General features: G+C 35.6%; 1 protein-coding gene across 2 annotated transcripts in view; it reads left to right on the top strand.

Moving 5' to 3' along the window:
* Nucleotides 1–25927, top strand: part of LOC142354010 (centrosomal protein of 135 kDa-like) — a 103182-nt gene that overhangs the window by 37002 nt on the left and 40253 nt on the right. For both annotated transcript variants that reach the window (XM_075406262.1, XM_075406261.1), the window contains 4 exons: nt 9376–9514; nt 16731–16881; nt 17485–17572; nt 20886–21060. In XM_075406262.1, coding sequence (XP_075262377.1) covers nt 9376–9514; nt 16731–16881; nt 17485–17572; nt 20886–21060 — 553 coding nt within the window. The remainder of the gene's footprint in view (nt 1–9375; nt 9515–16730; nt 16882–17484; nt 17573–20885; nt 21061–25927) is intronic.

The raw sequence follows: 25927 nt of genomic DNA, 5'->3' as shown, positions 1-25927 counted from the left end.
ACTTTGACGAGCGTTCAATATTTGACGCCAATATGCCTATTATTCATACTATATCTAGAGACTTAGTATTAGACAAAGGGTTTACTGCCTCCCTCATTAAAAGATACCCCAACTTAAAAGGAAATATTCTACAATACTTTAAAAGTGTTGGATCGGAGAATGAGGCGGACCACGAGCTAATACATTTTCAAGATGAGTATAGTCAGCAAATAATTTATAGCCTTGTAATGAAAGAGTATTATAACTCTCCCCCATACGAAGCAAGTAAAACTTGTTCAGTATTTTGTGAACTACAAAAAACACTTATGCTTGACGGCATAAGATGTATTGCTATGCCTAAGATAGCATGTGGCGGAGACCCCAGACTGTGGAAAAGAATAGCTAAAGAACTAGAGGAACATTTTAAACACACAGGAATAACTATTTATGTATACGTTAGTGGCAAAGAATTACAATTAATAAATAATATAGAAAATCGCCCTCTCACTGACGAGCATATCGCCGAAATAATGGAGCTATCCGCAGGAGAACTAGTAGAGACATGTAAAAGCGAGGATGAAATTGCAACTGACTTTTCTAAAGAGGCAAAAAGGATATGCCAGCCCAAATCAAAAGAACAATTTCCAACATTCCGCTCAGCACATCAAGTAAAAGAGTTAATAGATAAATTTACTACGAGTATACATGCTGGACAAAATACTCATTTCAATAAAACAGAATTCTTACAAAAATTCAATTTTACACAAACCGACTTAACTGAGAACGAACTCTTCCGACTTGCAGATATACTACTTACAGACAACGATGTATATTCACACCATAAATATGACATTGGCTGTACTAAACAACAATTTAATATACCCCTAATAAAAAATGCAGAATTCAAAAAGCAAAGACCTAGTAAAGTACCCTTCCATTTAAGGGATAAACTCGAATTACTGATGGACGAGTTAATACAAGCAGGCATTATAAGAGAACTAGATGAACATGACGATATGAATAGCTGGTTCGTTAACCCGATCATAATCCTTCCTAAGAAGGATTACGTCAAACTAGTAATAGATGCTCGCTATCTAAACTCTATTACTGACACAAGTAATTCAAGTTGGCCGTTAGAACCACTACAAGTCCTAATAACCCGAGTAAATGGATCATATTTTACAAGCAGCGACCTTTCTTGTGCTTATCATCAAGTGCCGCTAACGCCCGAAACACAAAAGTTAACAGGATTTATAATAGGAGGAAGACAGTATACTTATCAAGTCGGCTTCTATGGATTGAAGCCACTACCCAATTTCTTTAGTAAATTAATGCGCTATGCATTTGGACCTCTTATAAAAGAAAAGAAGGCTATCACATATATTGACGACACACTACTACAATCTAATACTAAAGAGGAAATGTTCAATATAATAAAAGAATATCATGCTCTATTAAGAAAGACTAACTTAAAAGCCGCACCGGATAAAACAATGTTCTTTTTACGAAAAGTAAAATTTCTCGGACACGTTATATCAGAAAATACACTTTCTCCAGTTATATCGCGTATTGACGACATTAGAAATTTAAAAACTCCGGAATCAAAAACTGACGTTCTTAGTGTATTAGGAGCAATGGGATTCTACTCAAACTATGTGATAAATTTTCATATCGATGCTAAGCCCTTGTACGATTTAACAAGAGGCGATGTAAATTTCAAATGGGAAAAAGAACACGAGAAAGTATTCAATATACTAAAAGAAAAGTTCGCACATGATATATCCCTAGCAATTCCAAATGCGAACTACCCCTTTCATATACATGCTGACTCATCTAACTTAGGCACTGGTTGTATACTTATACAACAATTCCCTGATAGAAAGAGAATTGTATCAGCGAACTCTAGAGTATTCGACAAAGCTGAACAGAAAATGTCCCCACAGCATAGAGAATTATGCGGAATAATATCTGCACTACAAACTTACGAATTTTATTTAATAGGCTCCCCATTTCCCATATATCTCTTTTGCGATCACAGGCCAATACTATTTTTATGGTCTAGGCGCGGACAACTTTCGCACAGATTTTTCAAATATCAAGTCGTCCTAACTAAATTCCAGAACTTAAAAATTATATACACCGAAGGCAAGAACTTAGCATTTCCTGATTTACTGAGTCGACAAGTCCCAATAGAGGAAGCGAAGAAATTTCAGATTGAACATAAAACAATACCTAAGGATATAAATTTTTACACTTCGGATTTAAAGCCAGTCTCTTACTCTGTATTGCACAAAGAGGATAAAACAAACTCATCTAACGATTCTTATCCTATACTAGCACAAGTACAAGGTGGAACAAGAAAAGTAATGAATATATCGGATAATGATTTTAGTATTTCTGACGCACCCGAAGGATTTACAGACTCTTGTAATGCTATACATAATGTAGCCGACTATTTCAAATTTGGCAAAAATATAAATCAAATAGTTAAGCTCACAGATAGTAAACAATCGGATAATACATATAGTGAAATACAAGAAGAAGTAAACTATGTAGAATTGGACAACTCAGGATATAATGACGACGAATTTAGTGACGTTATAGATAATTTAGTCGATCCAACATTAATACATGCACTAGAGAAGGCAAAAGAAATCTACAAAGAGCGTACAAAGCATTATACTATTATAGAGTCAACAGCACTACATAATGAGAATGTCAAATCAGATTGCTCTGATTTGCTAACGAAGTTAACTGAATTTGCTAAAAAGGCACAACTAGATATTGACACTATACTACAAGAACAAAATAAAGACCCTGTATTACATATAGTACGGAAATGGATAGAATCAGGCAAAGAACCTGAACACTACTATATGACTCGACAATGTAAAGCATTAAAAGCTTACAAGAGTATATATAAGTTATTATTACTAGATGAGAGTTATAAACTACTATGTTACAATAAACCTAATGAGAATGGTTCCTTCGAACTAAAGATATGTATCCCTATCTCTCTATTTCTAAAGTGCTTCGAGCTAGCACATAGTAACCCAATGAGTGGCCACCGTGGCGATGCTAGTACCCTAAACAATATATCCAGATTCTTTTACTGGCCTGGAATGTATAAATGGGTTACAATGTTAATCCACGATTGTTTAGATTGTCAAAAGAATAAAAGTAAAAGACACGATTTAAACGAAGCACCCTTACAACAATGGGGCGAATTGGAAACAACTCCCTTCCACACTATACATATAGACCATAAAGGACCTTTTCGGCCTTCTAGTAATGGCAAGTACTACTGTCTTGTAGTTGTAGATTCATTCTCTAGATATGTACAAGTATATGCTGTTAAGTCCGCTACTTCTGACGATACTATAAAACAAATGGAGAAATTTATAACTAGCTTCGGAATACCTCAACACATAGTGCATGATAACGGTACTGCTTTCATGAGTAGTGATTTTGTAAACTGGAGTTTTGAGCTTGGAATTACACTGAGGCCACGAACAGCATATTCCCCTTGGACTAACGGGAAAGTAGAAATTCAAAATAAGCACCTTACAAACTATCTTAGACACTTTCTAAATACCACTGGAAACAATTGGGCAAAATTTGTTGACAAATTTGCATTTGCGCATAATACAGCAGTGAATTATAGTACTGGTTATACGCCGTACGAGATTATATTCGGAATAAAGCCACAAATACCTATTTCGCTTAGACTAGGATTGCTGCGGGATAATAAGAAGAATTGTATATCTCAATATTGTCAGGACTTGCCGTCACATACACATTGTAAAAATTCGTGTAGAAACGAAAAGGTAGATAATCTACTACAAAATAGATTATCCAATACTGTACTACAACGTGAAACAGATTTTAAGAACATATATTGTAATACTTATACTCGTTGTCGTCAAGTTACAAATAAAGCCCATGAATATAGAAATAGATTTAAGCTCGGACGACCAATCAGCATTGGAAGCAAAGTCCTACTAGAGAATCATTCTAAAAGCTTACTTATATCTAAGAAGCTACAATCACTTCGGTCCGGTCCATACACTGTTACAAAACATATAACTAATACAACATATGAAATAGAAGGAGACGAGACACAACAAAAAAGAGTAGTGCATAGAAATCACATAGTAGAGTATTTTCCAAAAGAAAGAGAAATACAACCTTTAATCGCCGATTATACTACTGTATATGCTGAACCCGAACAATTCTATGATAACTATAACAGGCATTACATAGACAAATTTAACACTACCCAACCTAGCAATATTATGCACTATATGCCTTGGCCAGTATTCAACAATGTTGAAACGCCGCCGCAACTCCCAAATAGTAGACCCACTACTACTGCTTCTACTAATACTACTACTAGATGTAGTAGCAGTAACCCTCCGATTGATTCCGGCATTGACACATTAGGACTTCGAACATTATTTAATACACAACAGCAAGTTACTTCGCCTAGTAAGTCATTTAGGCCACAGCATATATCTACCCCATATCCAAGAGGACCTCTTAGTTATCCACAAACACCTCATTCCCCCCAACCGTTAGCACATGATATAAGTCCCTTTAACCTTCAGAGTAATTCACAAGTCATTACTACACAACCTACAACCCCACTAGCTAATAAATCAGTAAATGAAAAATTATATACTACTGAACCCAGAAGGTCAGGTAGACAAGCAGTTGCTACAAAGCTATTTAATGATCCTATTCCATGGGACGCTTTCAAGGATAAAAAGAAATAGACATTTTAATGCACACAAAAATCCTTAAGGAACAAAATGATTTTATTATTAGCCAATCAAATTCTAGCATTTATAAATAAAAGGAGAATAGAAACTCCAAATTCTAAAAGCCAATAAACAATGAAAACTTGAATAGAAAAATGGGATAAATATTCCCAAACTATGAAAACCAATGAAATTGCACAAACTGGTTTAAAAAATGGGAATATCTTCCAGCCAATAAAAAGAAAGAAACCGTCACTAAAAATGGGAATATTTGAGACATATTTCTAAAAGTGAGATGAAACAGCTCATTTTCTACACTATAAATAGGGAAGCAAAAACGCCAACAATCATTCTTCCTTCTTCATCTCTCTCTGTCAACGATTAAATGCTTATTAGGATCAACGGCAAACTAGCCAAATTGAAATCCACTTTCTTTCCTGCTAACGACTTAAGCGTTATTTACGCTACTTTCCTCTTTTCCGATTTAACCACAGAGACTTTTCTAGTGAAAGACACATCAAGTCTATTCGCTGCCTTAAAATTCAACTTCGAATTTAAAATCCCTTCAAGCATTCATACCTTCACTAACATAATTGAATATTAAGATGAATTCAGAACAAGAAACAGTTGAGCTAACCAGCTTTCAGTTCCCCGAGCCCGATCCAGAAGTATTGGACGAAATAATTGAAGTAAGTAAATTTATAATTCTTCTTTGTTCAAACTTCTACCCTTTCAATATGAGAGTACCTGTAATTGTACCTCTAATAATTTCCACACTACTTTCAATAAATGGAGCCAACGCAGACTCCGAATTTAAAAATACTCTAAAGAAAGCAAAAGTAGGACACTTTGATTGTTCTAAAATAGATTCTAATAAAATGTACTCATTAAACAAAATAGCTCCATGCGATATCGATACTGAGAAAATAAAAGTAAGTGAGGCAACTGCTACTATTATGCAGCGCAATTATAAGACTAAATTAGAAGCAACTATGTGTAAAGCTACACATCAACGCCTAAAGTGGTATTGTGATACTTTTGACGATAGTGGTTTATCCGCTACACAAGCAACTATTAGCTCAGATATTAAATTAACAGCCGAGCAATGTCTCGAAGCTAAGAAAACAGGCTCCGCGACTATTAACACTAACAAAGTTCCATTTACAAAAAATGTAAAGAAACAAACAGTTATAAATAAGGGCGACGTTAGTGATAAATACAGTAATGAGTGCACAGAAACAGGATGGATCTACCACGATACTTACGAGACATATATGCAAGATATTAAATTACTAGTAAATTTAGAAGATGGAACGGTAAATAACCACTATAATATTCCTCTGCCTTGTAGCCTAAACAAAAATGGCTGTGACAGTGGATCAACTGATCCTTATGCATATACATGGGAAAATAGAGAAAATTGTATAATAGAAGAATTACACACAGCTCCAGTAAAAATGATACAAATAGATAGAAAATATTATATAGTAAGAGAATATGAAACTGAACCTGAATCAACAGAAGCTGTTATTAGACGTGCGCAACCATTTAAAGGGCCACGAAATACTTTCATTTTTCAGATTTATAATAATCCACAATCAATTTGCGACTCAAACAAAATAGTTTATCCTACTCCTTATAGCTCATTATATATACATTATGAAGGAGGATTCGATATGGATACAGGAAAGGCAAAAAACCAATTTCAAATGTTGTAAAAAATACTTATGTAAATAGCACAAGAGGCAAATTGCTCGTAAAACGAACTTCATATACAAATGGAGAGCCAAATATTGATCTGCACTCAGGAATAAATTATGAAGCCCATATGGGAACGAAATTTGACTATTACGAATATACTAATATAAGAAGACTACAGCTTTTAGATTTACAAATGATAAAAACCGATTGTGAGTTAGAACGTGCTATAAAGAGAACAAATTTAGTCTATTCGCATAGTAATCCACGTATGGCTGGATTCTTACTAACAAATAATCGCTCAATGTTCTTAGAGACAAATGATAATGTTGCATGGCTATATCATTGCCCACAGTATTTCTCACCCTTACAAATTATGGAGAAATGTTATAATAGAATTCCAATAATGTATCAAAATAAAATACATTTCGTTGATCCAATTACTAGAAAGACATACACTAGCGCTGAAGAACGATCATGTGTAGATAAACACGATAATTTATTTCAATTAGATATTGAAGATGATAACTCCTGGGTTGAATTAACACCGGGTATAACTAGAGTCAAAGGACCCTCTGTTTTTGAGCCTAATATTGCTCCACAAAGATTAACTAAATACAAATTCCAGGATAGTGATGAAATATATTTATTTACTGATCAAGAATTAAAGAAATTTTGGCGCGGAATTAAATTCAATAACGAAATGAAAGATGCTATACAAACTTTCTCTAAAGAACTTGTTGTTTCTCAAGATAATTTTAAAAGTGAGGATAGAACTTATCTTAACTATCCAATGAGAACAGTCTACTTGGACTCTTTTATTTCTCCTAATTTCTTTGATAACCGCTATATAGAAATGTTCGGTTATACACAATTTATCTTAGAGCAATGTGGAATTTATTTTGCCGCTTTTCTTTTCTTGAAATTTATTATTCAAATTGTTGTAACAATTGTAAAAGCCCTACAAATACATAAAATAACTGGAGCTTCTGTTAATTTTGGAAAAATCATCTTATTTGCCACTTATAATATTCTGTTCACTTCTATTATGACTTCTATCTTTAAAAATGAGCCAACCAATGAAAAACAGCCAGATGATGCTGAGCATTTAGTAACTGAAATGAAAGAAACACATTTTAATTTATATCCACATATTCCGCACCCATTATATAGTGCAATTAGAAATGAGAGACATGAAAACAATGCTGCAATAGAAGAAAATGGAGATAATCCAATTTCTCCCGTCTAAAAGCAATAATGACTTTAAAAGATATATACGACTATAAATAAAAACACAAATAATTAGTTTGTTATATATATATATATATATAGAAAATAACTATCTTATCCATAATACACACTTATGTTGTTTCTATTTTTAGAATTTAGGATACGAAGGTGACGACGACATGCCGGATATAGACGACTTCATTCTCCCCGATACCTTCGAGGAACTAATGGGCCAGCAACCAGAACCACCAGAGCAACAACCAGTACAAACTATACCAGGGAAGAGTATGCAAAATATCAATACCGGGAGAGGAGAAAAAAATTGGATTTAACAGAAGTAACGATTGCTCCGACAGCTACACACTTGAAGCCCACAGCTACAATCTGCCCTATACAACCACGGATCCTTAGCATGAGTCAAAGATTAGAAAGGCAGAAATTCAACGAAGAAAGAACAAGAAATAGGCAATTCAGAGGACACCCAAATTTTGACTGGGGCCTGCAATACATAGTATTACCAGGGAAACATTTATAAGATTCAATCTTATAACTCGAAATTAAAGACATATCGCCTAAAGAACATAGCACTCGACAAACAGAACTTAACAGTCCCTTACCAGTTTATAACAGCAGACCTCAACAACGAGAGAGACACATACACACTAGGACTGGAGCAAAACTTCCTACGAGAAAAGAAGAAGAACGCAAACCTGATGAATCGAATTAAATTTTTGCAAAACAAAATAAATCAACTCGAAGGAAACCAAAACTAAAAACTCTTATTCTAAATTTTGTTTTTAAACATGTTTGTAAATTTTTATATATAAATTTCTATCTAACCTTGTATATCCAGCCAGTTACAACAAAAACTGCTAAATCGCCGGTTGGATGTACTGAAAATGGAAAATGGGAACTTTTGTCCCAAAACTAAAAAGGGATGTTTTATCCCACTTTTTAAATGGGAAATTAATTCCCACATTGCTGACTATATATAGGAAGCAAATTTTTATATCAATTAGTACAGCACAGTTCAGTTTCAGTTCAGTTCAGTTAGTAGTTGATATTCCGTTCTTCAATCACCCAGTTTTATAGCTATCACCAAGCATTTGTTCAACAGTTGTCAACCAGTTGTTCTCGTTGAAATTACCAGCAGTTGTTTTGTTTGTTAACAAGTTTTAACATATGATATCAATCTTGCTTAAATCCTTATTTATTTTGTACCACCCCAACTGTTTTTATAATAAAATTTTAAATTCTATTCCTTTTATCTTTAGAACATCAAAGCTAAACTCTCTTTGTATACTCCCATTTAAGCGGCGAGTATAACCTGCTATTGGGTTGCAGATAATATGTAACAGCTAAGCTGGGAGCGCAAACGCAAAAGATCCCAACATTCATATAGCGAATGATAGATCATTAATATTGTCCCCATCTACCTCCCTCGGTTGCCCCTCGGTTGCACGTGATATGATTTTTTGACACACATGATAACAGAAGCAGTGTGTACAATAATTTGATTAGGAATTTCGGATCTTTTCCGTGCCCCCTTCCCCCCCCAGTACGTTATGCTCCCCCAGTTATAGAGCACGTGTAATTACATAGTAAATCATTATGTAAAAATATTGCAAAATATTTTTGTTCTGAATGTACTTGCACACTTTTTGTTATAGTTGATGATTTAAATTTGATGGCATTTTTCGTATTCTAGCTTAGCGGAGAAACTGAACCGTGAGAAGGAAGCGGCGCTTGACTTAGCAGACCAGGAAGTAACAGACGCACAGAACGAAATTTACAAAAGTCACACTGAACTGCGAAAGTCAGAGCACGAAAAGTCAAATGTACAAATTGTAAGTTGCGATATAACTTTCTGCCTGTCAATTTAAACTGTTGTTTAGCGAACTGCGTAGCTCCAGCATAAAGTATTTGATTCATATTCTTTTTTCAAGCTAGATTTTTTTGCCGCATTTATTCAAAGCTTGGTTTTTCAACCACGTTTTCGATCGTTCGAGCTAAGTTGATCTCAAACAAACTTTGAAGCAGTTATTGGGGATGTGTCGGTTTTTTATGCATTTTTGGTTGATCACTTTTTCGGCTGAGCCGTAGTATGAACACAGTCTTATTTTGTCTCGTCTCATTTTTAATACGGCGAAGTCTTTGTTATTGAGCAACCGTTCCTGCTCATTGGATCTATATGTAATGGTTTTTTTCATTGAATTGAGCGCGGTTTTCTCAGACCCAAAATGGGAATTGGCTACTCTTTCTGTTTGCGTGACGACAAATTATTTCAATCTTTAGCATAACTTGTGTAAAAAACTATCTATAGTGTGCACACGTTTTCGATTCAACAGACATTGCTTTATATGTTGCATCTATGTATGAGAGAGAGAGAGAGAGAGAGTTTATTCCTCTGAGTATAAATGAACATCAAAATTATAATTTTACATAACATCAGAAAGCTTCAAGTTATCATTGGGCTACACAGAAAATTGCAAAACACTCAGAGAGGGCAATTAACGGACCCAACAGGATCACTGGACATTGCCCTGTCAAGAGATGTAAAAATTAAAAAAAAATAAAAATAACACCAAAAAAATTGCAGAGAACCACAAGTTAAAGGCCAAAATTCTCGACAAAGTTAAAGGAATTTTCAACTTCTGACCAAATTTTTAACCCCTTTAGTGAACCCCGGCCACAGCACGGTAAAGCGTTATGTGATGTTTTTTTCTATTATTAAAAAAAATTGAAAAATGTGAACATGGGAAATTGATAAAGGGAAAACAGTTTTTTTTAGCTGAATATTCTTATGGGTTGATCGCAATTCGCAGGAAAACAAATCATTGAGATATGTGTCAGTATGCATTTTATTAACTGACTTTATCACAAATTTTAATAACTCGTATGCATGCAATTCGTGAGCAGTTAAGATTTTATATTTCTCAAAAAGATGGGCGACATTTTCTGTGTACCTCAGGAACAAAATTAGTCTAAGAATTTTCTTTTGCAACAAAACTAGGGGTTCAAGGGTACTGTAATTAACACATCCATATACCAAAATGCCGTATTGAATTATTGGTTTAATATTTGATGAATAGTATTGCAATAAAACACTTTTTGAAATATAATGCCTTAACTTTGATACAATTCCGCATTGAACAGACAGTTTCTTTTTTACCTCATCAATGTGCGTTGTGAACTTAAGTTTTTTATCTATATGTACTCCAAGATATTTGCAGCTTTCTGATTCAGGTAAATTAACAGAATTCAATTTAAAATCACAAAGCCTATTGGAATTAGAGGCACTGTTACCTATTTTAAAACTCATTTGACAACTTTTCTTAGAGTTTAGTGACAGCCTATTCGCATTGAGCCATTTCTCTGTATTAACTAAGTCTTTTTGTATTGAATCAAAATCGATATTTCCTGCTATGAGGTTTGTATCGTCTGCAAAGAGAACAATTTTGCAGAATTGACATACGTCTGGAAGGTCATTTATGTAAATCATGAAAAACAGTGGGCCAGGAATTGAGCCTTGTGGAACTCCACAATTTAATTTCTCCCAATAGGAGTTACAATTATTGATCGAAACACATTGCTGTCTTTGTGATAAAAAATCTTTAATCCAATTAAGGCAAATGCCTCTTATGCCATATAATTCAAGTTTTATTAACAATATTTCGTGGTCAATCGTATCAAAGGCTTTTTTTAAGTCAACAAAAAAAGTAATAACTTCCAAATTGCTGTTTTCTCGAATTGTTTCGGTCAACTTTGCAATTGCATCAATTGTGCTATGTTTTTTTCGAAAACCGAACTGATTAGGGTTAAATAAATCGAATGTTTCGAAGTATGTATAAATTCGATTATACATGATACGTTCAAATATCTTACTCCATACAATGAGCAGTGAAATTTGTCTGTAGTTGTTTACGTCGTCTTTTGCTCCCGCCTTATGCAGTGGCACAATTTTTGCTCGTTTTAATTTACTTGGGAATTTACCAAATTTTAAAGAGGTATTTATAAGATAAACAAGATGCTTGCATGTAAGGGATTTTGTTTCCTTAATCAAAATAGTACTGATATCATCAATTCCTGAAGATGATTTCCCTTTTAGGTCGTTAATGACTTCAATGATTTCGTCGCAATTAGTTTGATAAAGCCACATACTCTGTGAACTATTAACCTTGGGTCTGACAAAGGCCTCTTTTGGAATTGCATCTTTGAGATTTGGCCCTATATTTACGAAAAAATTGTTCAGCTCATTTGCAATTGCTAAGTGATCTTCAACTCTTTTACCATTTTTCGACAACGAAGGGATGTTAGTGTTTTTAGAAGTAACGCCCTTGAGCTCATTTATAAATTTGTAAACTTGCTTTGAGTCTCCGATACATTTTAAGAATATTTTTTCATAGTAATGTTTCTTTTTTGCTTTGATTGTTTTCTCTACTTTAGTACGTAGCCCTTTAAATTTGTCTAATTTTCCGCGGTTCTTTTTGTCCTTTTTCCACGACTTGTGCGACTGATTTCTTTTGCAAATCAAATTTTTCAGTGTTTTATCAAACCAAATTGACTTTCCAGTCCTATTTCCATTAGGAATTCGATAAGGAGCAAACACTTCAAATACTTGATTAAATGCAATTTCAAACTTCTGAAAAGCATTGTCAACATCGTCCACTTCTTGGTATTTTATTGTGGCTAGGGACTCAGAAAGAGTTTCAATAAAAAGAGCCATTTTCTTAGGGGATTTTAAAAAACTGGTATCACGAAAGCGAGTTTGCGAGAAACTAATTCCATTATTGGTTTCAATTTGCAGCACTGTGGGGAGATGATCACAATAACTTTGATTCTCCATTACAAAAGCTTTTTGAACCTTTAAGTTTTTCACGAAAAAATGATCCAAACAAGTTTCAGTATTTTGGCTGATGCGGGTTGGTTCAAGAAAACTTAGTTCAAAACCATTTGATCTTAATGTTGATAGATATGTTGACGTCAATCGATTAGTATCTAGTACGTTTATGTTGAAGTCTCCACAGACAATTATTCTGTCATAACTATCGTTAAGATTTTCTAATGTATTATCTAGTTCAAAGATAAAATTTTGCTTGTTTGCTCTTGAAGGGTTATACACTACTAACAAAGCGATCTTCAAATCTCCAATTTTTAAATGAGCTAAAAGACTTTCATCTAAATCACAATTCAGCTCTTCAATCAAGCTTACTTCGTCTCTTATTTGGATCATAATACCACCACCCCTGCCAACCCTTGATTTTGACAAGCAAGTATTATAGCTAGTTACTTTGAATAAGTTTGGATCATCTACATTTGTTAGCCAAGATTCTGTTAAACAAATTATGGAAGGTGGAGACTCAAAACAAGAGATCAGTGCCTCTAATTCTTCATAATGTTTTTTAATGGATCTGGTGTTTAAATGTAAAATTTTACAGGAATTTGATGCAGATACACTTTTGGTAGGATTGATTGAACCATTGGCTGCATTTTTAGGTGACATAGTCTTCGCTGTCCTCTTCAATCCGAAACGGCTGCTCCTCAATACTATCCAGAAAAGTCTCTTTGGCGTTAGGTGAATCACTTATGAGACCCATAACAAAGTCCAGCAACTCGTCTTTATTTGCTCTCCTACTTTTAAGCTCCTCCAGAAGATTTCTATACTCATTTTCTTCAACGGATTCGCGCACACGTTTGAGAGAAGGCATCTTAGTTGACAATGGTGTTCCAGGCGTGAAATTTGGTGGTTTTGATAACTTTGGAACAGGCGTATTGAAATTGTTTGCATTTATTTGCATTGAATTCGTATCCGTACGGCTTGCTTGTCTTTGACTTGAGTGGGCATTCATTGAAAATCTGTTCAATACTTGATCCATTTTCTTGGCAATCGGCTGTAACTCAGCAATATCTTTGGTCGAATTAAGTTCAAGATAACGAGTCATCCCTTCGGACTGGATTTGAACAAGTGGTGCCGAGTTCTTAGTTGTCACTTTCAATTGTTTGGCTTCAGCGTCCTCTTTCAATGCCAGATCGTATTTGCTCAATCTTTCGTGGATATACACTGGTTTTCCATTATTTGGATTTTGAAAATTTCGGAGCAAACCCTTCCTTGTCCATATTCTCTCCTTTTGCTCAAAATACAAGAATTTTGCGATTATTGGGGGTGGATTGAACGGCGATCCTCTACCCAGTGGATGGCAAGCTTTAATGTCACTCGGTTCAATGTTCACATTCAGAACGTTCTGGATTAGGCAGATAACATCTGATAGATAAGTACCACTTGTACTAAATGGCAGATTTCGAAATATTAAACAATCTTTGGATTGATATCTCTCAAGTTGATTCACTTTGATTTTAATTTGCGTCACCTCTGATTCTAATTGCGCAATTCGTGCATTTTTCGCGGCATTTTCTGTAATTATAAATTTTAAAATTTCTTTAGATGTTTCGTCGAGACCCTCACTCTCATGCAACTTTTCCATCAGATCTCCCATGCCTCGCTGGCTCATCTCTAAAACTATTTAATAAGTTTATCACAACAATTAGGCTATTGTGGAACCATACAGCTGACATCTGTATCCTGTAGTTTTAGGTCTTTTAACAGAGCAAAATTGAATTTAGATTTTGTGAGCGTTTTTTACCAGGCTTTGTTCACGTTTTTGACCTAAAACAAAGAATTCACATTCAAATGACTTTTTTTACTCATGAACTTGAATTGATTTAAGGACATAAGGTCAGTACTCTTCTTGTCGAAAAGGTCAATTAGAGTGTCTGTTTTTAGCTTTTTAAATTTCCTTAACATTATCCTTTTTGCCTGACCTCCCACCTAATCATAGTTGTCATACACCATTAAAACTTTCAATAATAAAAAACGACCATATTCAGCATCAGTTTCCTGCAAATTTTTAAAAGCTCTGAAGCTGTAAGCTGAGCGTAGCTATAGTACGATGTTCGTGTTTTTTACATTTGTAAAAAAATTTGGATTGCATTGGGGCGCTGTTTTTTAAAGATCGGTTCATTTTTAAAGACTTTGAATTACCTTTTAAGGCGTACAAAAGTGACTAAATAAGTTGTACACAAAAATATCATAGAACAAATAAAACAGAAACGAACAAACCTAAAATGTATTTAGTTGCTGCATCTACAGCGGATCTTCCAAGAGCATGATTACAATAGTCATATTTTTGGTCTGTGTTTCATTAATACTTTCTTTGTCATATTTTGAAACCGATTGCGATAAAAACAAAGAGAAGTTCTGGTCCTAGAACATCTGTTGCATCATTCACTACTCTTTCGCTCCTAAAGAAAAATGACTTCCCCGTTAAAGTCTTCTTACAGCGCGAGAATTTTAACTTTTCGTGATCCCCAGCGCCGCAAACACACGCCCTTTGTCTGTAATAAAAATCGTTAAAATTAAGGCGTTTGTTCACAATGGAGAGAGAAAACGTTAGCTCTCGTTCAATAAGCTGATGAGAAGTCGAACATAACCGGCATCACCATAGCACCATTACAGTCCGTGAGAATTTACGCAACTCAGTCATTTCTGGATGCCAGGCAGGATAACCGTATAAAAGTAGCGAAAGAACAGAATCCTTGAATAAGTTTTATTTGACACCAGATGGAATATTATAGAGTACGCTTTGCTTTAAGCAACCAAAGGAACGTTGCCTTCAACAGCTTTGTCTAAACGTGATGCTTCCATTCCGATGTAACACATTTTCATGACTTGAAGTCAAGTTCACACCAAGGGAAATTCTCAATACTTCACACCAAAGAAAGCAGGGCATTGCGGGAAAAAACCGTTGTCTCGTTGTGAACCCTGTTTGGTCGGTGAACAAAAATAGTCCTCTCGTTAGTGGTTTTTGGTTCAAATCCTTAATTTTTATTTAATTTTTCAAGATTGTTTTTGGATAGTTTTTTTGGAATGGTTTTAAAAATTCAGTTCTAGCTATGCGGGCCTTGTTTTGTTTTGTCATTGAAAGTGTTTTGAGCTGTTTTTCAGGATTTGTCCTTCTATATTTGTAGAAAAAGGTATTTGAACAAGCTTGTGCGTTTTTCAGATGCGGCATTTTGACATTGATTTTTTACTGTTTTTTGGATCTGGATGTTTTTGTGATTTTTTTTAACTAGTTTTGCTTATCGATCCATTGTACATTCTAGGTCTAAAATTTTTTTATTCAATAAAAATTCGTTGAATTGTTTCAGGATTTGTCCTGCTATGTTTTTTGTTTCGTTTTGTTACAGCACAGCTGAAATTCAGAATGACTTCGTCGTCTCACTAACGGCATTTGCGCGCGTGACGTCCTTCTTACTCTCATCAGCCAAAATTTTTAGGTCTTTTGCGTGTTTTTATTTTCAGCACACGTGACTTCCTCACTCAATGAAAATGACTTTTGTACTTCAAAGCTTAATAGAGTGGCGCCGATAACTCTTTAATTTTATATTAGTATCTGTTTCTATCTGTATTATACAGCACGCAAGTATTTTTGCAGCTATTCCGGCAATCTGTCGGGTATGTTTATAAATTGTCGCAGTTATTTGTATTCGGACCAAATTAAGTTGTATGCTTAAATAATGGCATGGTATTTTGAAATATTTGAAAAATTGTAAATCATCCACAACTTTAATCTGCTGTACAATATTTAGGTTTTTACTAACTTCTAGGTTAATCTTAAGTTCTTATTAAAACCGAACAAGGAGCTTGAGTATATTACATTTGAACTCCTCAACTACTTTAAATTACCTTTTTTTGTTCATCTCCCCATACACTTTCTGTCATAATAATGTAATGTTGGTTACATTTTTCTGGTACTTGTACCTGTATGATAGTAATTCAAGTGTCTTTTCTCTCTCTCTCTCTCTCTCTCTCTCTCTCTCTCTCTCTCTCTCTGATAGTTTTTAAAGTTTGCTTTTGACATGCTTTGTAAAGTTATTTTCAATCTTTTGTCCTGTCTTTAAAATGATTGGACAGGTATCGCGGTACAGTTCTTTTTTTAACTAGATAGCTGTAAGGATCATTAGAGCTGTGAGCCAACGATCTTCATAATTTTGCTCATTTTACAGGAAAATGAGAAGCTGACGAGAATGATGGAAAAGGCGAAGAAGGAGATTGCTCACAAGAGTTCTGACTTAAGCAAGACTGAAGACGCACTGGTCAGGGCTGAAAAGTCGAAAGCACAGCAGCAAGCCAGAATCGAGGAGCTTACCAAAAATGGTTAGATTCAATGAGTCTCCGTCCCTGTAGTGCAGTTTATATCCTTCAACAAATTGTTGGTTGCTATATAACACGTAATCATATATAAAAAACTCGTGTGTGGGGGCGGAAAAGTTTTGTTCAACTATCATTTTGCGATGTTCTGAAGTATCACACTTGCAACCTTTTTATTGTTTAGAACTGATAGAAAACGAGAAAAGACTGTGAATAAACTTATAATTAAACTTCCGCATAATGTATGATGCATTAACGGTTCAACTTACCGTTTGTTATTGTTTATATTCTAGAAGGTGGTTTTCTATGATGACAAATTTTCCCCAAAAAACGTCAATTTCGGTTTACATAACCACAGTGCAGGTCACTTAAATCCGTTCAATTTTCTGTAAGTGCCAACACGAAATTGCCTGATGTATTAGATTTTGCGCCATAAAGATACTAAAGCTGCAATGAAACCTCGTTGAAGACATTAAGTATCTGCGATTAATGGAAAGATGACAAATTACTGGGAATAGTGATAGGTATCGTGATAGGTGAAATCATCCTGCAAACGGTAAGTAAAGTAGTTTGCCACTAAGTTCAATTTTGGACTCTTTGCCATTTTAGAACGGAATTTGCTGATGGAGCTTGAGAAACTGAGAATGAAGAAGGGAGGCAAACCCGGTCAGAGCAATGGATCAGTCTCGCCTACAAGGTTGGTTGTACTTCTTGTTAATTCACTGTGGTCTTTTGTCATGAATTATTTTCATGAATAATGTGGTTATTAAAAGCTCTCAAAGGAAGTTTGAATTTATAGTTGATAGCCGCCCTCATCTTCTCAGCCGGCTATTATTGCGCTCGTATTTTTTTTTTACTTCGTCAAACTTTTTTTCGCTTTACCATTTTGCCGCTTTTTCGACATTTTGCGTGAAATCTTTTTGACTTCTCTAGGCTAGTTTCTCTCTTCTCTCATTCTGCTAAAAGTGAATTTGAACATCAGTTGCTAAGCAAAGCAATTCAAAATGAACAGAGTCGGTATAAAAAATTGAAGTCATAAATAGAAACGGGATAAACCCATAAAGCCCAATTTTAGATGCCCGCTATTTGAACATCGTTCCTATAGGTCTTAGTTACCATCTCTAATGCTTATTGGTATTGATAGTAGCCCCTGTAGCCTCTCTCTAAGAAACAGAAGTATGCTCAACTACGAAATGCCATCAAAATAAATCGGACTTAAAAAATTTTTGTGTACAAAAATTTTTTTTTTCAATATATTCTATTCGTTCAATCCCAATCATGATTATTTGAATCAACGGCGGCTATTTTCCGGCAATCTGCCGGGTATGTTTGTAGTCTGGTGTGTATTTTTATGCAAAGTTTCCAGTTTACCAATTGTTGGAACGTGCGTTCGCTTCTTGAGTTATTTGACTTTTCGTCCAAAGAAACAGGACGTGTAACACTCGCAAAGCCAGAGGGAATTGCTGTGCTGCTCTCTTGAAGACTCAAGAGTTTAAAAAAATAATCAAGTACCAAAACCTAGAGGCAGCTTAACTTTGGCAATTAGTTTGTAAGAGCTGAAAAAGACGTACTTCACGAAAATGTACTTTATTGCCCTAGTGAGATGCCCTCCTCAGGTCAACTTTCTTCTTTGCCCCTGGAGGGCCAAAATTGCCCTCCTGGGCACAGCGGTGTTTTCTTACTTTGTTCTTGTTTTTCTAAGACGCTGTCGCTCTTTTCTCTCTTTTCCTCTTAAGTTTAAACAAAAATGCCTAATTTGTAATTGCTCTGTTTGCTACAACAAAGTTTTTAACAATCATATTAATGCTGCGGTCTTTTATATGCGATTTTTGGTCTCACCCTTTTGACTTTTTGTCCTCAAAAACAGGATAACAGGCCACGCAAGGACAGCGTTCAGTTCTCTTACAAACTTTCGATCTATTAGATTTTAATTGTGCGATTTACCAAAACATACATTAATGGTTTGAAGGTTAATTTGCCCCAGTCAGTAGCGGCATTAATCGAAGCCAGCCGCTCGCCAGTCAACAAAAGCGAGCAACTCTTTTGTCGATAATCTGTTATGCTTATTTGTTCTGAGTTTTATTGTCTTCTTAGAGTAAAGCTAGTTGTTAATTGCGCTCGAACGTAGTTTGAAGCTATTATTGTAATTGTGTGTTCGTATAAAAAATTGATGCTTGACCGTTTTCTTCTGGAACATTCCTTCCTTTTCTCTTGAGTTACTTTTTGACGCTTAATGTTTTGATTTATTTGAGTGAAATGAATTCGACGTATTCAGTAATCTCTGTAAAATAACGGAATGTGAGCGATAACCGTACAGAGTCCGTAACAAAGCCTAGAGGTTAAAGTCCCGACTCTCATCCGAGAGGTTGCGGGTTCAAACCCTCCCCAGTCAGAAGATTTTGCACCATAAAAGTGTTTCTATCCTATGCCCCTTCTACGTTATTTGCCTCGTCACCAGTCCATCGAAAGCAATTCGTCTGACATTAGTCGGTTTATGTTTTATTGATTTTTAAGATAGAAAGTGCAATTGTTTCTTATTTTTTGACATTTGAGTGCAACATCTCTGTTTATTGTCCGCCAATTTAACTTCTAGCAGTTAAGTCTTTCTAGTCTTTATATGTAATTTTTTGCTTGTTTTTTTTCTGGCGCCACCTGCTGGGTGTTTTGTATGCACAGATGGGATGAGGTTGTAAATCCGGAGGAAGTAATTCACTTTCCAGTGCGCTCTGAGTTTTTCTTCTCTAATTGAATTTACACCATATTCCACCAAAACTAATGAGGCGCGTTATCTTTGTCAAAATGGGACCGCTTTGGTAGGTTTGATTAACCCCTCGCATTGCCGTTGTGAAACCCACTTTCCGCCTTTCTGCACCCTTACGTCAAACCGAAACCACGGCAGTTCATTGAGAAAAATGTGATAGATGTTATTCATTTATATCTATTTTTTGTTTGTTTTCAATAGCCGTGATGCGATAGCGGCTATTATTGGGGATATCGTTTTTTTTACTATTCAAAAAATTTGAATTGTATTGGGGCCCTGTCTTTTTTTTAGATCTGTGCACACATTTTCAGGATTTTGAAGTCAAATTGGAGTAGGAAATGGGGCGAAAAAGTGAGTGGTTTTGCGGCGTGAAATTTTGCTCTAACTTTAAAATAGAGTGAGAAAACTGTGTTTGAACAAAAATTTGCTTTCTCGCTAGTGGTTTCGTTCACATGCGGCAATTTCACTTTTGCTGTTTTCCCGATTTTTTTTATCTGAATTTTTAGAAATGGTTTTCCCAAATCACTCATAGTTCGTTCTAGCTCTAGTTTTTTTTGCTTAATCAATGAAAATATTTTGAATTGTACGTCAGGACTTGTCCTCTATGGTGTTTAATTCGTCGTCTCCATGGATGATTCTTGCAACCCGACTTCTTGGAATTGACTTCTCAAAATCAGTGATTTCTACTGCTTTGCAGTTAAAATTTGTGTGTGTGATTTCATTTGTTCTGCTTTAAGGTCAATTGCGTGACCTACATCACTCAAAAAAGTAACTTCTGAATTCACTTAATGAACTTTAATTTTTATGAGCATGTACTAGTTAAAGATCAATAGTGTGCATCTAACTAGTGCCAAACGTATATGTCCTATTTCTTCAGTATTAGAGTCTTGAAGTTTTGATTTTGAATACTAATTTTGAAATAGCTCTTAGGTTTTTCCTTTATAGAGCGTATGTGTCTCATGAAAATGACAGAACGATTAACAGTCACTAATCCAAAAAGTTTAGTGGTCTATTAAAAGTTTGGTGGTCAATCTTTCTATTTTATTTCCTTAGTTGTTTCAATTCCACGGAAGGCCACAAGCGTCTATCGCGGCTATTTTCCGGCAATCTGCCGGCTATGTTTTTAATTTTCCACAAATGTTTTTCCTCCAATAGAAGCCAAAAATTGCAGCAGTCTGACTAGCACTGATATATTTAATTTTGAGGGCAAAAGGTAGCCTTGAATATGTGAATGAATATAATGTTTCAGGCTTAACCAGATGTTGAAGTCAATTGAACAGGAGAGAGACTACTACAAGAAAGAGAATGAGAAACTGAAGAAGAAGACTTCGAAGTTGGCAGATGAGCAGCGGTCAGCTTCCCCCACTAGAGCACCCAAAGTTGTCAACGGATCTTCAACACATCAGGACTCCAAGGCCGCTAAGGTACCTTTTAAGAATCTTTTGCAAAAAAGTTTTGCAGATATTTTTGAATGTTGTGCAATAAATGGAGCGTGGATGCACTGCTCTCTACCTTTTATAATTTTATATAGCATCATTGCGTTACATGTGCTGAAAATAGTTTTGAAAATCGGCAATACTTAATTTTTAAGTAACTTTTATTAATTTAAAGTAAGTTTTATTTCATTCAACTGGGCAAATCATAGGTTGTTCTAAAGGATAGGTGGGTCTGATTGCTCGCTCTACTTTATTCAATTATCTGTCGATGCCTCAACTGACGTATGTTGAAAACCCTTACATAATTGAAGACGCTTGCATCTTTTTTTTCAAAATATTTACTGTGGCTGTTGACAACGCCTCCTCAAATTTACATGTGATGTTAGTATTGGAAAATTTTGAGGTTAGAATTCAACTACATTTTTCACAGAAAGTATACGGCTACAAACTTAGTGTATGCATCACCATAGATTTTACCCATAGATTTCTTTCAGTTAGATTCAAGTTCTCAGATTGGCCAATCTTGGAATCATAGATTGTTTGTCTTTTTTTATCGACTTCAAATTTCAAAAATCTGTATGTACATAGATGAGCTTCATTTAGAAAATGATCTAAAAATATGGCCAACTTTTGTCGGGGCAGTAGTTTGTTTTTACTTTACTCATGAAAGCAAATCCATTGATTTTTTTTCTCTAATTTTCTCAATTTTGCTAATTTGGCGGGATATTTATGGAGAAATTCTATTATTTCCAGGAATTGTTTGATGTGAGGAAATTAATACATCTGAGCCTACTTGTTTCCAAACTCAATTATTTAATCTCTCAATCCCATTTCAATTGGAACAATGAGATTTATACAATCTGTTCAATGCTTTAGCTGAAGGTCTGTTATGCAGCTTTTACGTGTTTTTATTTCTGCCGGACATACACGCAGTTTTTACACTCAACAAGAAATTACGCCTTCCATTTTTTGTTCAGCTTTTTCCTTGTGCAAAAATGAACTGGGATAACGGATGAGCTTAAATGAGTGTGTATTTGGGAATAACGTATGCACACGTGAAAAAGTATGACTCATATTGTGGAATTAAGCTGTTTATTTTTTGATTCAGCTGCTTATATCAGATTTTTTCCCTTATTCTTTTTTTAATATTGTCATTCCGATTGCCAATTGTACCTTCATTAATCTGTGTATATTCACAACATTGGTGTTTTGTGTATAAATTTGTTCAGTCGACGTTGATGGTTTGTCAAATTTATCATTATTAATGGCCGTCCTATTTGGCTTTTATTGCGAAAATTATTATTTGTAATTAATTTGTAATTAATTTTCCATTGCTCAGGTTTTTCTTTATTGCTGACGTATTTTTGCCTAGATTTTAAATAATTGACTTTTGCTATTTAATATATTAAATTTGAGCCTTTAAGTTTTCAAAATGTTGCGGAATTCGTCTGAAATTGACTTACATGCGTTTTAATTGTAAATACTGTATAACAAAATTATCTAACAAAAAAATTAAACAAGAGTACGTTCAGTCGTTCGTTTTTGATCAAAATTTGAGGTTTCTTGAACCATAAAAACTATTATTTACATAACTATCTATAAAGTCAACTTTTAGCTTCAAATCTGTCTCTATTTAAAAAGCGTAAAACGTCTTCAATGTCACGTGCACGAATTATCGGTGCCTTAAATGCAGTTTCACTTTATTCAAACTACTCGTCTTAATTTTCACGAGTAACTACAATGTCACATACGAGGACTAGATCGTTCACGCGGCCATGTGCCCGGGTGTCTTCCAATTTGGTAATCCGCAACAGTCCATCAAGGGGAAGATGTTCCACCCACTCGTGTTCCACCTCATACAGCAATAATTCCGCCTCTTCCACCACCAACAGAACTACGAAAGTGAAAAGTGCTAAGGCCAAAGTAAATTTTTACAGCTGTTCAAATGACGCAAAATTAGGTGGAAAGGGATTTATTTGATAGAAAGGCGACCTCTTTAATCACTGCCCGAGCGGCTGAGTTGAAAGAGAATACTTTTACAAGTTTTCCAAAAAATTTTGTTAAGTTGTTGATTGCTCTCAAACGAAGTTTGTGGCTATTATATTGGTTCTGCTGGTTTTATGCCATTTTTTGTACTACCGACTTTTCGTCTGATAGTTTGTCGTCTGATCATTTGACTTTTTGTCACCAAATTCCGGATAAACGTAAAGCCCGAAGGGAATTAGGTGGCTGAGCAGTTCTCTTAGAGCCTGACGCTTTACTAGTCTCTAATTATATCAATCACCGAATCTGTTGAGGAGACATAAATTCAGTGCGAAGGGCGGTTCTTAAAGTTCGACACCTTTAATCATCCAATCAATAAACCCCTCTACCGCGCCCTCGCTCCCCCACGCGCCACCCACCTCGCCTCATTCCACTCGTAACCCCGCACGCTCGACACCCCGCAACTCCGCTCAATCCAGCCTTCCCCCTCGTTCTCTCCCCACTCAAATGCCTAAGCCAGGGTCCGTAAACCTCAGCTAGATACTGACGAATCCAACTGCCGGCCAGTCCCTGGGGTGCAATTCTCCCGACGTTAGTCGGTTTTTGTAATTATTAATTGCTCTTGAACGAAGTTCATAGCAATTATTGTAAACGTGTTTTTATGCAAAATTTTTGCTTGACAATTTTCGCCTTTCGTAGACTTTTTGATTGACTTTTACGCCCTTGACTTTTTGTGTTTCGCGTGATCTAAAATTCTCTCTCAATCACAATTTCAAGCAGCTGAATTCAATTGGCGGCAATTTATTACAAATTCAAATGAAAAGTGCGCCGAAACTGGTGCCATTTTCTACTTTAAATCTTAGTAGTGGTATATGTTAACCTCTAATGTGGTTATTTGAAGCCCACTATTGAACTTCTTAGTCCCATTGAGGCTCCCCTTCCCTCCCCCGACTGAAGCAGGCTGCAATTGATTCGAGCTCCCACTAGTCCACTAGTCGTTCGAGAGCAATTCTTCGGACGTTTAGTTGGTTATGTTTGCGATTATTGTAAGCCTGTGCGCCTTTTCTTATGCAATTTTTTTTTTATCGTTTTGCGCTTTTCTTCTAGATTAATCTTTAACTTCTGGAGTTACTTTTTCACGCACTTCTTGATTTTGAGTGATTTCGATTTAAAGTTTATTGTTCAAACCAAACCGATTGTCAGAGACGCGAGGACAAGGCCCTGATAGCCGAGTGGTTAATACCTCCGTCGAGGAGATGGAATTGGGCTCAGGTGTGGGTTCGATTCCTATGGTCGGTTGATGTTTTCACACCCATCAAGAAAAATTTATCTAGGCTATAGCACCCCGCCTGTCATTCGAGAGCAAGTTTTCCGACGTTAGTGGGTTTATGTTTAATTGCTGTTTAACAAAGTTTGTAGCAAATATATTAGTGCTGTCAATATTTTTATGCGATTTTTCGCCTAACCGATTTTCGTCTGAGTCCTCAGAAACGGGATAAACAGGTAGCGCCTAGCGGGAATTAAGTGCTCTTAGAGCCTTTCAGCTCAAACTGTCTTGGAGACTTACACTTATGGTGTGAAGGGCGGTTCTTAGAGGTTGAAGACGCCCCTACTGTTGACCCCCCACTTTTGCCCCCCCCCCACGACGCTGTTGCCCCCCTGCCCCACTGTTGCCCACCCCCTCCCCCATCAGCCCCCCCCGGTGCGACCCTCCGTGGCTACTGACGGACAACCGATCGCTAAAAACACGCAATTTTATACTATTTTTCAATTATTTTCAAGCTTTTTGAAAATTTTTTTCGTTTTTGAGTTTTTAGCCCTAGCTTTCAAGGAACCTCCTGTAGGGTCTTATAGGTTACTGCATAGTTTCTAGTGGTAGTAGACTGGTTTCAGCATTTAACATCACGAATTTTATCATTTTTCTGACAAAACGTGCAATTTTTTCAATTGTTTTTATTCTTTTTTCCCTAGACGCAGGGGCCAGAAAACGTCCTTGGGGGTTGATAATAAGTTACTGAAAAAAAATATGTGCCATGCAACTGCTTTCAATTTTTTAATGACAAATTTTAGCAATTTTGTTGATAACAATTGCATTGTTTCCAGCTCAAACTGGAGACTTATACTTATGGTGTGAAGGGTGGTTCTTAGAGCTTGGAGACACCACCACTGTTGACCCCCCATTATCCCCCCCCACCACGCTTTTGCCCCCTCCCACCCCACTTTTGACAACCCCGCCCCCATGAGCCCCCAGTGCGTATCCAACCCCAGTGCTTATCAGGAGCCACATAATTTCCTGTTGGGTTTGATTATGGGTTACTGCATAGCTTTTAAATGTAATGAATTGTTTTTCATTATTTTAATATCGGTATTTTTAAAAATTTTCAATTTCAAGTTTTTTAAATCCTTAATTTTTTATAATTTTTTTTCCGCCAACAGAGTCCTAGGGACACCCTCCAAAGCCTAATGATAAGCTGAAGAAATTTTTATGGCTAAAGGGATGGTTATCAATATTGCAATATTGAGTCCAGCTTAAGCAATTTTTTGATAATTTTTTTTCAAATTTTCGAAAATTTTTTTCATGTTCCAAGGTTATGGATCTTTGAGCCAGTGAAACTATTTATAGCTTGAAATAGGGATACTGTATAGTCTCCTGAGGCAATAAAAAGGTTTTGAAGATTTTAATATCTTAAATTTTTGCAAGATTTTGTTAAAATTTGCTATTGTTTTCAAAGTTCTTAAATATTTTTTCCTGAGTTTAACTATCATTACTTACCAACGAAAGCTATTTAAGTTTTGCAGATAGGTTACCTGACATAACTCCAGAGACACAAAGTAGTGTTGAACATTTTCACTGTGAAATCTGGAAGCGTTT

Source organism: Convolutriloba macropyga, chromosome 15 (genome assembly GCF_964194025.1).
Source record: "Convolutriloba macropyga chromosome 15, txConMacr16.3, whole genome shotgun sequence".
Taxonomy (NCBI): Eukaryota; Metazoa; Xenacoelomorpha; order Acoela; family Convolutidae; genus Convolutriloba; species Convolutriloba macropyga.
Note: the sequence above shows the minus strand (reverse complement) of the source record. Positions and strands in the feature narration are given on the sequence as shown.